The sequence below is a fragment of the Camelus ferus genome, chromosome 1, assembly GCF_009834535.1.
Source record: "Camelus ferus isolate YT-003-E chromosome 1, BCGSAC_Cfer_1.0, whole genome shotgun sequence".
In the NCBI taxonomy this organism is placed as follows: Eukaryota; Metazoa; Chordata; class Mammalia; order Artiodactyla; family Camelidae; genus Camelus; species Camelus ferus.
This window is the reverse complement of record NC_045696.1, coordinates 40,757,429-40,775,215: the sequence shown is the minus strand read 5'-3', so window position 1 is coordinate 40,775,215 and position 17,787 is coordinate 40,757,429. Positions and strand designations below refer to the sequence as shown.

Here is a 17,787-nt window from a genome sequence, read left to right as displayed (position 1 = left end):
ATAGAACATACCAGCTTGGCACGTATCAGTTACTTCGAAAACATTTACGAAACAGAGTAGGTGAAGCTTCCCACCTGATGAGCTCCAGGGCTCGGACGGCAGAGCCACAGATAATCAGCATCAGGACCGATTTCTTCTCACTGTGGTTTTTCCGAAGTTTCACCCACTTAGGGCAGACTGAAAAGAGGCCGTAAGAAAAATATTACTCTAAATATAGCAAAATAAGGTCCCCAAAGTTGGATATTCTCCAATCACTTCTTTATTGTTTAAGTAAAATAAAATATAATGAGCATTGTTTAGATTCTATCCTATACTGATTATTCTAGATATTAGATTAAAACGAAATACTAACTTATACCACAAAACACATAATATGCTAAGTAGCTAAATGTGACTAGTTTTAGGACTAAGTTAAAAAAGTCTGTAATAATACATTTTCTATATTTTATGTTTGATGCTTGAAGGCAATGTTGACTAAATAAGGAAAAGAACTCTGATTTAATAATGTTAAATTTTAAAGGGATACTCGGTGTAAGATATAAAATGGAAATGATATTAAAATAATAGCAAACATTTATTAAACACTGACACTGTGATAAGCACTTTATGCAAATTTCTCTTTTTTAGTTTTCATAATTCAGTGAGATTGGTTGTATTATTATCTACATTTACATTTGCTGAATTTGAGGCTAAGAAAGGCTTATGAACTCAAGTTGAATGTCGTCAAAATTGGTTAGAATTTGAAAGAAGAATGTTACATTTTTATCTCTAAACTGTTCACTGTTGGCCACAAATAAATGACTAACTAGCATGAAGAATCTAGTTATTACTGCCTACATACAATATTTACTGAAAAGGTCAAATTAGACTGTCTACGCAATAGGCATGGTCTGAGCTCTGAACATGGGAACAGAATTTCAGAATCTCAGAGCTGCCTTCAAGATCATATAGTCCAAATTCCTTGTCTTTCAGATAACAAAATTGAGTCCCAGAGGAGTCCTCAGTGACTTGTCTTGGGTCAAAGAGCAAATTAATGGGGAACCTGGGACTACAAAACTAATAATTTTTTGGATTCTAAGACCAAAACTTTTACTGTGTTATAAAACAAAAAGAAGACCAACATGCCAGAGAAAATAAGAATAAATTTAAATAAATAAAAATTAGTATCAAGATGGACCTAAAAGACCTTCATTTAAAATCCATTTAAAGTAGAAACCTGATTTTAAATGTAGTTTTCTAAGTTTTTATTTTAAAGAGATAGACCTTATGTTTTAATGGAAATAATAACTTGATAAATAATTTTAAAAAATGAGTTTACTTACTTTCTTTTAGGTATGATGAAAGACTATGAGTCAAATCATTGGCCTTGAGGAAACAGGAGTCTAGAAATATAAGAAACATGCTTTGTAGAATATTTTGCCAACACATACATAATCAAAATAGATTAAATGTGAAAGATGTATTCTTGAACAGGTTGTACATTAGTGAAATGGGGACTCAGATATTTTATCTTAAAAGTGTTGTCTAACATTTATACAACAGCAACAGCAGCAGCAAAAAGTAAATTTCTAAATGTCCATCATTTCTTAGAGTAGTGAAATAGAAGCTTGCTGTATCATTCAGTTGACTAATAAAATATCTTTATTTCCAAATCCACAAAATAGGCACTATACAAAGGCAAAGCTGAAATAGCTAACAAATCTAAATGGAAATGCTGAAACTCACTAGTCATCATAGAAGTGCAATTAATACAAGATGAGATAACACTGCACACACATTAGAATGGCTACTGTTAGAAAGATGTATAATACCAAGTGTTGGTGAGAACGTAGGATGATGGAAACTCTTGTGAACTGTAGGTGTAGGTATAAACTGGTATAGCTATCCCGGAAAGTAGTAAAATTAAGATGTATACACCAATGACCCCAGGATCACAATTCCTGAGTAAATAATGGGAAGAAATTGTTGTGTGGTCTATAAATAGACATATTCAAGTCTATTCACACTAGCATTATTTTTAATACTGGGGAACTAGAAGCAGTCTAAGTGTCCATATAGGAGAAAATGGATGAGCAATATATAGTAGATGAAATCAGTAGACTACTACATAGCATTTTAGACACAATGAACTAGACGTAAATAAAGCTATACAGGCTTATCCTGAAAAAGTGTTAATTAAGGAAAGAAGCAGAATGAGAGGTTCAGCACATCACTTAAATATATTATAAAATGTATACACATGCAACAACATGACATATTTTATAAGAACATATACATATTTTAAAATGTATATTAATACCTTAGAGTGAATGTCTATGGAGAAAGGAAATTGGAGTGAGGTTTGGGGAAGAGTGGGAATAATGCATCAAAATACAATATAACACAACACAATGAAAGACAATGTGACATACTACAATAAAACATAGGGGTCTTGCTCAACCAATGATGATCATGATCTATCAATTATGTACCTGAGATGTATAAAAAAGCAACATCATGTTTATCATCCTAATTCTTTCTACAAAAAAAAAAAGTTTGTCTATAAACACAGCAGAGTGCTAAGGAGTAAATTATTACTAAATTAAATGAAGCTTATGTTGTGACCCAGCATACATAACTCATAGTATGTGACTACCTATCTTCAAAGATGTTGCCCTCTATACTGTTATAGAGCCTTTGAATTCTTTAAAACTGTAATCTCCCAGGACTGGATATGATCAGACTCACCTGGAGAACTTTACAAAAGATACAGATTCCTGGAATGGATTCCTTTTTGCGTAGTGAGTCAGAATTCCTTGTGGGGAGGGCCTGGGAATTTGCTTTTTAAGTTCCTGGGTGATTCAGTTGTGGCTGGCCTACAGGCATTTAGCACTGATCTAAACCACACTGCAGCTCTCAGGAGGACAGCTGAGTTAGCTCCAAGTGACTCTTGCCTCAAAACTCTAATTAAGTTCCCATGTGTATGACATTAACAATGTACAGTGTACAGTATTAATTGAAAAGACATGTTCCTGCCTTACAGACATAAACAACCTCAAACCACAACCAAGTTAGATGATCGGCAACTAAATAGGAACAATATTTTATTACTTACATCCACCTTATATTTATGCCCCTTTCTGAGCCTGTTTCAAATAATTGTGTGTCCCTCCTCTCACCTGATGAGAATTCCTTTGTGTCCTGGGTCCTAACAGTGTAGTGATGGGCCTTTTCTCTAAAACCTTCCTATGATGTGTTCATTCACTGTGGCTGAGAATGGCCTCATTTCTTAACTGAAAATGAAAACCAAATTTTTTTTGGCTATAACAGTATTTTTAACATATTTTAAACATTTTCCCCTAAGCCAACCCATGACCACACATTCTTGCCTAATTATATTACTGAACTCTAATGATGATAGATATAATATAATGTAAACTCACTATGGAACTCAAATGACTCTTTCAAGGTTTCTTCTGACCTCTACTCTCTACAATTCTAGCAAATTAAGGTTTATAATGTTCCAAGAGGTTACAGATAGCAGCAGTCCCATTATCTTTCCTCAGGTGAAGGTAAACTAACAAAGAACTACAAGGGAAAATTGACACTAAGTCACAGTAAAATCAAACTTCAGTTACACCTTGAAGAGGCTTTGTTGTAACACTTGGTTTCTGAGATAGAAGAGCCAGGACCTAGCTCTCGTGCAGAGGAACTGCTGTGCTGAGAAGAGTGGTCTCTAACTGCTGTTGGACCTTCTGATCTCTGTAAGTGGAAAACTCCAGAAACTGCACATGTGGAAATGAGCTCCTTCAACCCCCTAAAGGATATTCCTTTTGGAAAAGGAACAGACAGGGACACTGATATCTCCAGCCTAACATGCATTTTTTTTAAAAAGGCACATTATTACAAAGAATTATAAAAATTCAGGGAATGGGCTGTTTTTCAGCTTCTCAAGACTCTAGAAAGCATACAGTTGTCATGGAAAAAGGAAATCAAGCTACCTTTGACTTTTTCCAAAAGCAGTATGAGATATCCCTAGTAGTCTACACATAGCTTATCTGAAGCAGTGCTACCCAAACCTTTTGTGCTTTGATTTTATAACATCTCTTTTCCTCAATCTCTGCACAAAAGAGTTACAGGATATAACATTACTTTGAAATTAATTAAAATTGGTTGTTTTAAGAATTTCCCAATATCTTTTAATTGTAAATATTCTAATACAGTAGATCTCAAATAATAGCAGGCTTAAGAATCACACGGGGTGAGGTGTCAGCCTTGTTAAAAATGCAGAATTTTGTCCTACCTTTAGATAGCTTACTTGAAAAAATCTTGGCTAGGACCTAAAACACTACCCTAAAATGCACAATTATGACTTCACATCCAGGCTAAGGATAACAACAAAAATAAGATGCTATTAAAGCTAAAGTTCTTGTCTATAAAGGGTGAGTAAGTCAATGTTTCACTTCTATACTTTCATTTGTGTGCTTATCTTTATTTTTATTTAACTTCTATCCTCATTAGGGATTCTTATTCATTAAAGAATCTGCCAAAAAATGTATACCCAATTAGCCTTTTGAATAAAAAATTACAAATCTTTCTATTAGATTGAACAAATACCATTTAGCATCTTAATGAAGATATCACCCAACAGTTAAAACTATGAAGTTGAGGAAACGAGTATCAGCGTGTGGAAAACATATCAGCCCCCTAGCTGAAATACCTAGCCATAACACACAGCAGACAAAAGGTGAACCTGTTTTGCTCCTTCCTCATCATCAGGAAAATTGCTAGCAACTAACAATGGGTTTTGCCAAATAACAAGCCTCAGAATAGTAAGAGAAGGAAAAAAAGAAAAGAAAAAAAAAAAAAAAAAGGAAAACAACAATGAAGCTTGGTTGTACCTGGCAGGTTTAGTTCTTCTAATTCAATCACTGAGCGATTACTGCTAAAATAGTCCTTCATCAGCTTCTGTAGGTCTTCAGGTGTCCCTGGTTTTGGCTCTGATTTTGCAAGAACATCAGTAATTTTCTTCTAATAAGAAGGAAGAAAAAAATTGGAAGCAGATTTTTTAGAATGGAATTTCACTTAAGATAGGTCGATGCCGCTGGCATTTAAACTGTACACAGGTTTTGGTGATAGCCAGGTGCGAACAGGAGTTCTAATAAACACACTTGAGAAACTTAAATGATACTTCTCGGACATAACTACAGCTTTGAAAAATGAACAAATCATCTAAATGACTCCTTGTAACCCTTGGTCTGTGATTTCTAGAAGAACTAAAATTTCTGCAGGAGTCTCTATAAAAGGGTACTATTTTTCTGTTAAAAGTCAATAAAACTTGTTGCTTGTGGAAACCTCTTTTTAAGCTTTAGACAATTTGTACTCCTGGGAGAGTAGAATTTTGAGAATTTCTTGCCTAACCTGGTTCTTAAGGCATTATGTTTCAGTTTGGATTTCTGGGATTAAAGTAAGAGCTGCATATCTCAGCATAGGAATGCACTAAAGGGGGGACATTTTAGACCTTCTAGTCTCAAGTCTTGGGAGAAACAGTCTTGAATTAGCCCTATGGAAAGCAGAACAGGAAATACTTCACAACAGTTATTTTGATCTGGACTTATTTGTGTAGCATTTACTGAATGCCTGTAATGTACTAGGAACACAGAATCGTTCATTTAACTTTCATCATAAACTTCCCTCCTTATTTCCTTATAATATTTCACCAAAGATCCAGAAAGAAACATTCCCTGCCTCCCACCCCAGCTTTTTTATTCTCCTTCCATACTATCTTCTTTTTATACCACTGCCAAGAATGGTCAAAGTTCTGTCAGATGAATTAACTTTAAAAAATATGTCATCAGTGGGCACATTTTAGCATGACCTCAGCCAAGGCTAAACTATTTAGCTGGAGTTCTGACCTTGAGCCACCAAGAACTTAACACTCCTGAAGGCCATTAGTGTACAAACTATCAAAGAGAAGTTAAAGTCATTTCTTTAAGAACTTGCCAAACCTCAGCCAATTTGGCATCTCTCATCTTCCTATTTGGCCATTTGTGAGCAAAAGAATCATACGCACACACACTCTCATTTTTCTAAAAGCTTGCTGTTAAGTAATTGGTTTGAGTCCATCTTCTTTGCTCTAATCCCAATCATATTTCCTCTGCTGACTTCAGCAGCAGACCCTTCTTGGCAGGGAGAGAATTACACTGCTGTTTTCACAACTGTGGTAGAAGGTCAAAGCCAACCACACTTTCTTCAAGCCTGAGCCATCAGAAAGTTTGTATAGGAGCAACAAAGTTTTCCATATGTTCACAGGCGAGTATTAAAATCAAGGGGAGACTTTTGCTTTAACTTACGGTTCCAAATTAGAGTCAGAAATGCCTTATACTTATACTACCTTCATCTGTTTATTGTTTTCTTTTTATTAATACTCTAAGATATAAGGTTTTAAAACTTGAAATGGGTAAGGAAAGAAGGCTGGTAGATTTCTTTTCTTAGAGACAGAGGGGCCAGAGGACAAGATAGCTCTGGGCCCCTTCTAGAATCAGAAACTTATGTCTGACTTCTAACCACAGTGAAAACACAGAGTGGGTAACAAAGATGTTTGGTGCTCCACAAGACTGAAATAGGAATTAGAAGAATTTATTTTTAGCTCCAACAGAAATACCTATTACTAGTGACCTTAGGAAAGTCACCAAACCTCAAAGAACCTCACAATCTTTGCATCTCTAAAGTGGGGATTACAATAATTGCCTCATCAAAGTATACTATTTAACAATGTGATGGAAACCATGTGGGGCCACATCATTGTAAGAAATTATTATTACCTTTCTCCTCTTCCTGGTTTTGGTGGCATCTTCACTTGTTTCCTTTGGTTTTATCAAGAAACATTCTTTAGGCTATAGGGAAATACAAATGAGAAAACTTTCATCTTAGCATGATGAAGTGTCAACTAAAGATGTGGATGCCAAAGTACCTATTGTCATGCACGTATTCTCCAGAGTATCTTGATAATATTCCATAGACAAAGAGATACTGGAAAATGCACTAAGGGCTATTATGCAGGGGCTGGGCTGAGAGAATTTGTGAGAAAGTACAAATGACTTAAGACTGGAAAATCTTTGAACAAAGGTCAAAATGCGTGAATGAGTGTGTGTATATATATGTTTAAGGTGATGGTACAGGATATTAAAGATTGAAGACAGTGGCTAGATTTGTAAAATACAGGGAGAAATAGATGTGATTAAAATTAAGATGTGGTAAGAAAGTCATTGACTACTATGACTGGTGTTTTCTATGAACCAGCAATGTACAGGCCTGTTTTTCCCAGTCACTCATCTATTATTTTGTTATCCATTCCTCTCCTCTTCTCAAAAAGCATAGAAAATCTAAAGTAGGATAATTTACTTTTGGATATGTTTACTTACATTTTTATAAAACCAGCTGCACCAAATGCCTTCCCTGTAGTGACTATAAAATGAATGTTTCTGCTGATGGTCTGACAAACGTCTCAGCACCACGGCATCCTGAGTAATTGATCCTGCCTGTTGCCTTGACCTCTGAGTACCCTATACAGTTTAGTGCTATTTTTACCCTGTGTGTTTTTTTTAAGTGTAGAAAAACAGGAAATTTGGACTAAGATCTTGATTTATAAAATAGAATGCTTCAGATTCCATATTTATTAATCATAAGCCATTATATAAAATGTTTCCTGTGTTGGATCTTTTATTCAACATTTTCAAACAAGTTGCCAAGTAAGATATAAAATGTAAGTGAAAACTTACTCTGAATTTTTCTTGATTAAGTTTCCATTACAACTAGAGAGTACTCAGTTTAAGCTGGTAAGCTGCTAACTAAGGCAATCTTGTCTCCACTGGCTCCGTTCAAAATGATCACAGATGAAGTTTTCTATTCAAGTTTGCAGACAGCCTGAAGAATAAGAATGCCTATGGCCTGAAGCCAGAGAGATATAATGCTATATAATTTCTTCAAGCCCAGGACCAGCAGTTTCTAGACTCTGTTTCAGTTGTATAGAAGGAGATTCAAAACGCTCAGGACTAAAGTAACATGGGAATCTTGAAATTTCACTCCTCAGTTAAAACAAAAACCTGCAAAGTATAACTGCTTCATAGATAAAGAAAAGAAAGATATTATGACCTCTTTTATTCAGAAAGATAAGATGTCTTGTGGATGCAGATGCATGTTAATTTGATGCCAATTAGAAGCTGGGCCAAGGCCAGTAATATGTCACAGAAGCTGCCAGATGGTCATAAGAGTCCAATTACAGACCAGGCCAACATTCAGCTCATGCTCCTATGGCAAAGGCCTGGATACGATTAGCAGATCCCTGAAGGCATACAGCAATATCTTGTCATCAGTGTCAACGTTTTGGGAAAGGAGATGTAGAAACCTGTTCCATTTTCTTATTTAGCAAATGGGGGTGCTCTCTAAGAGTATGGTTCAATGTGCAAGGTTGTATTTATGCTAGGTTTACAAAGCCAATTAAACACGACTCAAATTAAATGTGAAGATGAGCTCAGCTATAAGGATATGGATTCTCCAATTATGGAAGAAAAAATAAAAACATAATTCTGAATCATGCAAAGGAAAAAAGAAACATGCTTGACGATTGCTTTTGTTAAGATACTATATCAGGTTTACATATTAGGTTCAAATTCTTACATCATCTTAGAGGAAACGCAGTATGAGACTTGTTTTCTGGGAGCAGCCACTTTAGCTGGTTGTGGCAGAGTGCTAATGAAGAAGCAAGTTTAGGGGGGTCAATTTCCATAGAAGTGAGAGGACTTTATGAAGCAATACAAATCCCATAGTACTGAAATTCCTAAACTTTGTCAGCTGCCTTACAAATGCTGATGTTTACCCTCAGAAAGACTAGGTAAGAAGATGAGGAAGACTCAAGGCAGGCCACCCAACCATTTCTAGAAACCAATTCCAACAGTATCTGTCTTTGACAGTTAATAAGTAATGTTATCTCTTTATGTAGCGATTTTAAATATGTACTCTAAATACAGAGTTAAAGATTTAGAAGAATCACACTTGCCCAAAAATATACAAAAAACTTATTAAGCTTTAAATGAAGCAATTAGGGTATGTTTTCAATTTCTTAAAGCATCAAAAATTATATCCTTTAAGAATGATTCTTCTGCTTAAACATGGCAAATCATTCTCAAAACGCCACTAAAATGAAAATAAAGGAAACTAAAAAGGTATTAAGTCTACAAGGCCTAAGAAACCAGGAGAGGATGACAGTAGTAGAGAGATTTCAACAATTTTCTGGAAAATAGAAAGTGGTTGAAATGAAATGGAAGCCATATTTAGGAGACGGAGACAGACAGAGAGAGAGAGAGAGAGAGAGAGAGAGAGAGCGAGAGAGAGAGCGCTGGCACTTGGCTTTTCCCCTGTCGGACTCTGAAAAGGTTCAGAAGTTGGTGGCACAAGGTACTGCAGAGAGGAAAGGGTTTAAAAGAAGGAGACTGGCTGAGGGTTTATATTTAAAATGATTAGCTTCCCTTCCACTCCCATCTGGCTATATTTTCTGCCCAGGCAGTCAAGCAACTATCCTATTGCTGGTTCTTGTCATTTTGCTCTCCTGGAAGAAGACGGGAGGTTTATTCTCTGGAGAGAACAAGAAGATCAAGAAGTCTGGCACTGAAGAGATAGGGAAGTCAGTGGTTGAGGCTCATTTCCTTTTCCTGTCTTTGTTTCAGGATGTCTCAAGCCAGGCTCATGTAGTAACATGTAGGAGATTACTGAATTCTTCTCTAAAGGCTTAAGAGAAATGCCATAAGAGAGGGACATTTGGGGATTCTATAGTAAAAGTTCAGCTTTGTTATCATTATCACTCTACCATGAAGTCTACTAATTAAAAAGCTGCACTTATGCACAAGATTTTCCATAACCTTTTAGTGTGTCTCTTTTTAATATGAATAGACAGCTAAGGTTCATCAGACATCTAAGGAAAGCCTCCAACACAAGAGCAGATAAACAACAAAAAGAAAAAAGAATCCTGAGGAAACAGACACAGTACTTCAAAACAATTACAATTAATATTCTCAGAGAGAGAAAGGAAGAGTTTTGATCCATGAAACAAGAACAGGATGCTATTAAAAAAGAAAAAAAATCAGAAAAATTTTAAACATTAAAACAAATAACAAAGTTGGGGTAAAAATGCAGGAGGAAAGTATGAAGATAACATAGAGGAAATCTCTCAGAAAGATGAAAAATAGTAAGAAAAAAAAAGGTAATAAAATTAGAGAATTACCCCTGAGAGAGTCAACATACCAATAAAAGGTATTATAGAAAAAAAATAGTCATATTAAACAGCAGAGAAGGAGTGATTAAAAAATAATATAAGACAAACTTACCAGGACTGAGGAAACTTAATAGAATATTAAACTCCAAACTGAAAGCCCATGAAGAATATGGTAAAATGAAAAAGAAAAATACCCACACTAAGAAGCATCATTGTGAAATTGTAGAACATCCTGGACAAACAAAAGATTTAACAATTACTAAAAAGAAAAACAATAACATACAAAATACAAAAGTTCGAGGAAAAGAATGGTGGCAGACCTTGCAACAGCAATAATGGATGCTAGAACTCAGTGGAACAATGCCTTCAAAACTATGGGTAAATTTATCTGCAAATTAGTTTTTATACCCAGCCAAACTATCAATCAACTTACGAGGGAAAGTTTTCAGATTTCAGTAAACATTCTCAGATATTTGAGGTCTCAAAAATTTTACTTCCTACCCACAGATACTGAAGGCTCTATTCCAGCATAATTGAGGGCTAAACCAAGAAAGAGGATGATACAGAATTCAGTAAATAGGGACACCAACCCAGGAGAGTATTGAAGGGGCAGTAAAGAGAAGTCCCAATTGCTCATCAGACCTACAGAATAACCAATTCAGAGTGGAATAGGATTATGGAGGTCTGTAGGGAAGAACAAAAACTGATCTATTTGCGCATATGGAAAATATTATTCATGGGCATATGGAAGAGATGTTAGAACATATGGGAGCAATTAACAATAGGAATACAGAAAGCTAGGCAAATGAAGAAAAGAGGTAATTATTAGTGCCATGAAAATAAACAGTTGTATAAGAAAGGAGGGATGATTATAGCTTCTCTTTTTTTTCAGCATTGAACAGTATTTCCATGGGCATAAAAATGAAAGAGTGGTACCTGTTTAACCAAAATGTGATACTGTGTTGGCAGAAGAGGTAGCAATTGGAGAAGCAATAGGGTGTAGACGAAAGGGCTATGTCCTCATCTGCTACCTCAGGAAGTTACTAGATAATATCAGAAAGTGATAAATCAAGAAACAACAGTGTAAACTATATGCAGCAAATAAGGAAAAGAGCTAAAGGCAAGGCTGGTTGCCTCTAAGGAAAGATAGATAAGAGTCGGGAAGCAGACTGCTGTTTTTTCAATAAAAACTTTTAATAGTGTTTGATTATTACTCTGGTAAAAATAAAAAATTTAAATTACCATTTTATAACAAAAACAAGCATGTTCACTGTAAAAATAAAAACAACTTAGAATTGGCTTTTGGGTTTGGTCAAAGGTTATTCAATACATACTCACCAAAATGTCTAAAATTAAAAGACTGATGACTCCAAAAGTTGACAAAAATATAAAGCAAAAACAAAAAACTATCATACACTGAAAGTGGGACAGCAAAAATGGTACAATCATTTTTGAAAAAATTCTAGCAGTTTTTATAAAATTAAATATGATTCAGCAGTTCTATTCCTATGTGTTTACTCAAGAGAAATAAAAATATGTTAACAAAAAGACTTGTATATGAATGTTAATGGTAGATTTATTCATAAAAGGTCCAAATAGGAAATAGCCACAGTATTCATCAAAAGAAGAATGGATAAACAAACTGTGGTATATTTATATAATTATTACTCAGTGTTATGGACTGAACTGTGTCCCCCATAATTCATATGCTGAAGCCCTAATCCCCAATGTATTACATTTGGAGATAGGGCCTTTAAAGAGGTAATTAAGATTAAATGAGGTCATAAGGGCTGGGTCCTAATCCAACAGGACTGGTGTCCTTATAGGAGGAGGACAGGACATTAGGGATATTAATACACAGAGAAAAGACCATGTGAGGACAGTGAAAAGGCAGCTATCTACAGACAAGGAGAGAAGTCTCAGGAGAAACTAAACCCGCTGACACCTTGATCCTGGCCTTCTAGCCTCCAGAACTGTGAACTTATGTTGTTTAAGCCCCCCAGTCTGTGGTACTTTGTGATGGCAGCCCTTGCAGACTTAATATACTCTGCAGTTAAACAAACAAACAACAAAAAAGAACCACTATCATCAACATGAATGAATCTAAATAACATTGTGCTGAATTTAAAAAAAAGCCTTAAACAAGAGTCATACCTTATATGATTTCATTTACATGAAATTCTAGAACAGGCAAAACTGATTTTGGGATGAAAAACATCAGAACAGTGGTTGCCTAGGGGCAAGGAGTTTGGAATGGCGATTACCAGGGAGGTGGCATGAAAGCATTCTGGGATGATGGTAATGTTCTTTATCCTGCAGGGTTTTGTGTTACAGAATTATATGAATTTGTCAAAACTCATCGAACTGTACATTTGACATTTGTGCATTTTATGGTATGTTAACTTTACCTCAAAAGGAAAAAAAACCCTTTAAATATTGAACTTTAAAGAATAATATGCATGCTGAAGTATCTGGGAGAAGTATACTGATTTTGCAAATTACTTTGAAATGTGTCAGAAATAAGGTGATTGATGGGTGGATAGTGTGTCTAAACACACTGTTCAAAAATTTTGGACTTTGAGGACACTGAGGGTGAGGGCTTGCAGAAAGTGAGGAAAATCTTACTGGAAAGTGAAAGAAAGGGAGTCCTTGTTATGTAGTGGTAGGAAGCTTAGCAGTACTGTTGTCTGCAGTTACGTGGAAAAGTAGAAAGTATGTCCAATGCTATGGGTAATCTAGTCAAGGAGATTTCCAAATAGTACTGGAGATGTCACCTGATTTCTTCTTGTGGCTTACACAGTAAAATGCAAAATAAGGGAGTTAAATTGAGAGACTGTCAAAGTTAAGGATATGACTGCAAATACATTTGTTAAAACCTCAAAAAGAATAAAGGTGGTACCTCAGGATATGATTCGGTCACATAAGAGCTCTTTAAGGAAATTACAAGGTGTGCCTCACAGATTCTCTCAAACACGACTCTAGGAAGCTTAAGGGGTCTTGTCCTTCAATTATCTCAGCAGAGGCCTAAGTTAGAGAATGGCTTATCTGGAAAAGATTTGTGGGTATGATGTCTGCCTAACATAGTAAACCCCCAGAAGAATTGTAAGAGACGCATAAAATTCTTAAAGGAGTTGTATATTCAGAAACTGAGAGAATCAAAGATGAGCCCTCAGAATTCTACTGTCAAGTAGCAAGCTGAAAGAGCTGCTTAGTTGCAAACATATGTTACCTTTTATCAAAAAAAAGAGGGGGTGATTCAAAAGACAGAAGAACCTAGAGAGCAGAGCCAAGAACCATGAAAGAACCACAAGACCCTAAGCCTTAAGACTTAATCAAGAAACTCCCAACATTTTCCGACTGCTGGGGACCAGTGACTCCTTGTTCCTCCTATTTTATACAAATGTATATATAGGTCATCCTATGCTTGTCTCACCACTCAGTGTTGGGCATGTAGAGGTGAGAAAACTTGTCTCTTGAGTTTCATAGGTTGAGAAGAAATGTCCTCAAAGAGCTGTACTTGGAGTAAACCCAAGGAACCTCAGCTGCACCCAGACCTGGTTTAGACAACGAAATTCTGGGCACCAAGCTCATGCTGTAATGGCATGAGATTTTTGCAAGCCTTGGGAGGGGTGAATATATTCTGAATACGGGAGGGATGTAAATCACTGGGGGCCAGAGAGCAGACTGTGGTACCAGATTCTAGGATAGCTACCAATGATCACTATCTCCTGGTATTCATTCCCTCCTCTTAAATGTGGACTGGATTTACTGATCCACTTCCAGCAGAATATGGCAGAAGTGATGGGATGTCAGTTCTGAGATTAGGTTATAAAAATACTGTGGTTTCAGTCTTGAGTGTTCTTGCTTGCTTCTTCTTTAGTCACATGGCTTGAAGGAAGTCAGTGGCAATGTTGTAAGGCAGTCCTGTGGAGAGGCTCACGTAGTGAGGGACTGAGGCCTGCCAACAGCCACATGAATGAGCTTGCGGGGGGATTCTGCACGGTAGAGCTCCCTGACACCCACCTTACAACTGATGAGAGCTGTAGAGCCAGAGAGACTGAGCTGAACCATGCCTGTGAGGTAACAGAAACTGAGACAAAGAATTTTTTCTGTTTTAAGCTACTAACTTTGGGGGTAATTTGTTGTACAGTGATACATTCATACAATGAAAAACAGAATTGAGACACCTGCATGGAAAGGTAGAAGTAAATCAAAGAGTGGATAGGACACAGTCCTCATTTCTTTTAATCAAGAATAATTTTGAAGATAAAGAGTAGGAGAGAGATGAAATGATCATTGCGAAAGGAAATAGTAAGAAAATACAATAGTGAGAAGGTGAGTAAGTAGGGAAAGGGATAAGTAGCCTTGCTGAAGATTCTTTTCCTATCCAAGGAGATAAACATAAGGCTCACTTAAGTAAAAAGAAGTCCAGTGTGGTCTCTGAGGGGGAGAAGATAGGTCATGGAACTATTGAAAGGCTACTGACATCATGGAGGCATCAATGAAAAGTCACGGATTCCCTCATAAGGGATTATATTCTGGGAACCATAATTACAAAGTCACTAGGGCTGCCTCTGAAATGACTGATGTTGAGGAGGGAAGAGGGTGATGCAATCTCTAGGAGTAGGGAAATTCATCATTTATTTTGGAAGCAGTATCTGGAAAAAAAGAACTGTTGGCAAATCTTTATACTCACATTATTAAGGAGGCCAAGGATGATTATTTAGATGTGAAATGGTTGCTAGAGATGATGTAAAAAACTTTTATAAAGTTATAAATCTGCTGCTTGAAATACTGGACAGATGGGAGGCATGGACTCAGGAAAAGAAATGCGAGGCCCAGTTATGGCAAAGAGGGGAAAGCCATCTAACAGGACAGATCCTCTCGCCTGCTGATTAAAGCCTAAGTGCACATGACAGCTAGCAGCATAATGTCAGGGAGTTCCTATGCAAGCATCAAAGAAACACCCTTAAAGAAGAGCAAAATAACTAAGCAAATCTGAAAAAAATCCAAAACTTAAATATAGCAAAAAATAATTTTTCCCTTCTTTTGGATCCAGGAAAAATATGTAATTACTATTAAAAAACAAATACCTGGTCATATCTGCCAAAGGAGCCATGTGCCCATGCTGTGCTGGGCACTGCAGCAAACCCTGGGCCCTGAGGCACTTACAGACTAACTGGAGACTCAACCTCTGTTTGCATAAACAACTAGAGAAGGAGTCAAGAAAGGACAGTCGGCCTGACAAAAAGGTGGTCCTTGGGGTGGTGAATGAGTTCCAGAGAGAGAAGAGCAGCAGGAAAGAGAGCACAAAGAGCCTGAGGGACCATGTGGCACTGGGGTGGAGGAGGAGAGACTCCCAGCTCTGAATGTCAAGGTGGGGGAACCTTTCAAGGAGGGGCTGGAGGAGGGACAATGTGCCATGTGGCTCCAAGAGGCCTCTGCCAGCAGCAGTGTCGGGGAGCTGGCTCATAGCTGGGCCACAAAGGGTGAGATGGGAAGAGTTATAAGAAGACTGGGATGCTGGTGTAGTTATCTGTTCCTCCTTTTAACAAAGTTAAACCTTCAGGAAAGGTTCTGTGCTAGGTGCTGTGGAGATGCACAGATAAACTGTCCTGGAGGTGTACAGCCCGGTGGGGAGACCAGGGAGCCAGATGCATAACACTCATCTTAGGCAGAGGGGCACAAAGAGATCCCTGTGTGAATTCTCTGGTGGGGGCAATGAGGGTAGGCTTGGAGAAAGGGGTTAGGGCACTATGTCTACCTAGGACTTGGATTCTTTAAAGCCATTTGTTAGTGAGAGAAATCAGAGTAGATGAAGGTGGTTAAAGTAAGCTGTAAAATCTTAACCTTTTCTGATTTCTTTCTTAGCAGAAAAGAGCAACAGCATGTGACCAACAAATTACTAAATGACTTGGTAAATCCAGCTTTCCCAAGTTGAATGAGGAGGACAGGTGGAAAGGGAAGTGGAAGCAGCATCATCCTCAGGGCCTGGTTTACAGGCAGCCCAGTGGGCCAGGACTCCTCGTACCCATCTCTCTGAGCCTCAGGTTCTTTGTAAAATGGGGTCCCCTACCTCATAAGGTGGCTGTGATGGTTGTGGGTCATGGTGCCTTACACACAGCCTGTGATGAATGCTCAATAAATGGGCTTTATTGTTGTCGAAACCTGGGTCGCCGAAAGATAGGTGAATGCTCACGGGAATGGATCTTTCCCTCTTCTTTCTAGGGTTTCCTGCCATTTATCTAACTTGACAGTCGTGGGAAAAGAAGGAAAAGAAAAGCCAAGGAGGAAGGATGTAAAAAATAGATGAAAATTTAGCAAGGCGAAGGCTCTGCCAATAAAAAGAGTAAAGACGTAGGCTTGGGTGAGTTTATTAATGCAAGTTTATTCTTTCACTGAAGAGTCCAGAAAAGGTGAGAAGCAAGAAAGAAGAAAATCAAGGGAAAAAGTAAGGAAAAAGAAAGTTGAAGAATATTTGGAAACAAGTTCTGCAGGTAGGCACCGATTAGAGGCAGAGGTCAAAGAAGGCATGACTATGGTGTGGTCGATGGGGTGAGTTAAGGTAAAATCAAACCCCTCCTTGGTGAAATAAATGATGTTAATCTGTAGGTCTTTAAAAGACTGGTTAAAACTAAAATTGATACAGGGCCTTGGAGCAAGATATTTAATAGCTGGAGAGAAAACTAAGATTGATTACATATTAAATATGTGTCTTTCGGCATTCTTCATTCCACAAGGAAAACATAGTGAATAAAATAAAGAAGACTTCAAGTATATTTCACCGTAATAATGATCACTTCAGTGTACTCTTTGCCAACTACTGTTCAAAGTGCTTACTGAGTGTTAATTATTTAATCCCCACTGCAACTCTATGAAGAAAGTACACTTACTATCCCCATTTTATCAACAAGGAGACTGAGGCACAGAGAGTTTAACTTGTTCAAGGTCTCACAGCTTGTAGGTAACCACTATGCCAGACTGCTTCTCACAATTATCCTGAGCCCAGTCACAAATTTGGGGGAGAGTCACCCTCTAGTGTAATGAGTTAGGGCCACTTACAATAGAGACAAGACCACAAATCATTACTATGAAGAAGATGGTAACTTTGGACTGACAGTAGACAGTCCTTTAAAAATCACACATGGATATCAATGAGGTCTGAGGGACAAATAAAGTGAAAAAGCTGCAAATGGATGTGAGTGGCCAGTAAGATTAAAAAGGCAATAAAAGGTCAGAAGTCCATGAAGCAAAGTTTATCAAATGGCCACTTGTGGTAATGTGAAGGCAGCAAATCCCCAGTGAGAACTGACAGAACAGACCATAACGCTACGTAGACAGGAGGCCCTGGGAGCCTGCTAGCAGCATGGCATGGCACTGGAATCCAGCGTTGGTGTGGGGGTAGTCCTGTATATCTTTATGCTATTTATCTCCTCCTAGGGACTACACCCAAAAGAATAACCTGGGTCTTTGGTGATGTGATGTAAGAATGTACTATGATATGATTATTGTAAAATACATTGAAAAAAATATTAGAG

At 37.2% G+C, this 17,787-nt stretch overlaps 1 protein-coding gene across 13 annotated transcripts in view; it reads right to left on the bottom strand.

Annotated features, from left to right (window-relative positions):
- The window catches only part of CMSS1 (cms1 ribosomal small subunit homolog), a 333,529-nt gene that overhangs the window by 10,471 nt on the left and 305,271 nt on the right, over positions 1–17,787 (bottom strand). For 11 of the 13 annotated variants that reach the window (XM_032490123.1, XM_032490131.1, XM_032490140.1 and 8 more), the window contains 4 exons: positions 6,804–6,875; positions 4,881–5,010; positions 1,323–1,382; positions 75–177 (listed from right to left, as the gene is read on the bottom strand). In XM_032490123.1, coding sequence (XP_032346014.1) covers positions 75–177; positions 1,323–1,382; positions 4,881–5,010; positions 6,804–6,875 — 365 coding nt within the window. The remainder of the gene's footprint in view (positions 1–74; positions 178–1,322; positions 1,383–4,880; positions 5,011–6,803; positions 6,876–17,787) is intronic. The other 2 variants (XM_032490115.1, XM_032490187.1) reach the window with 1 other exon arrangement.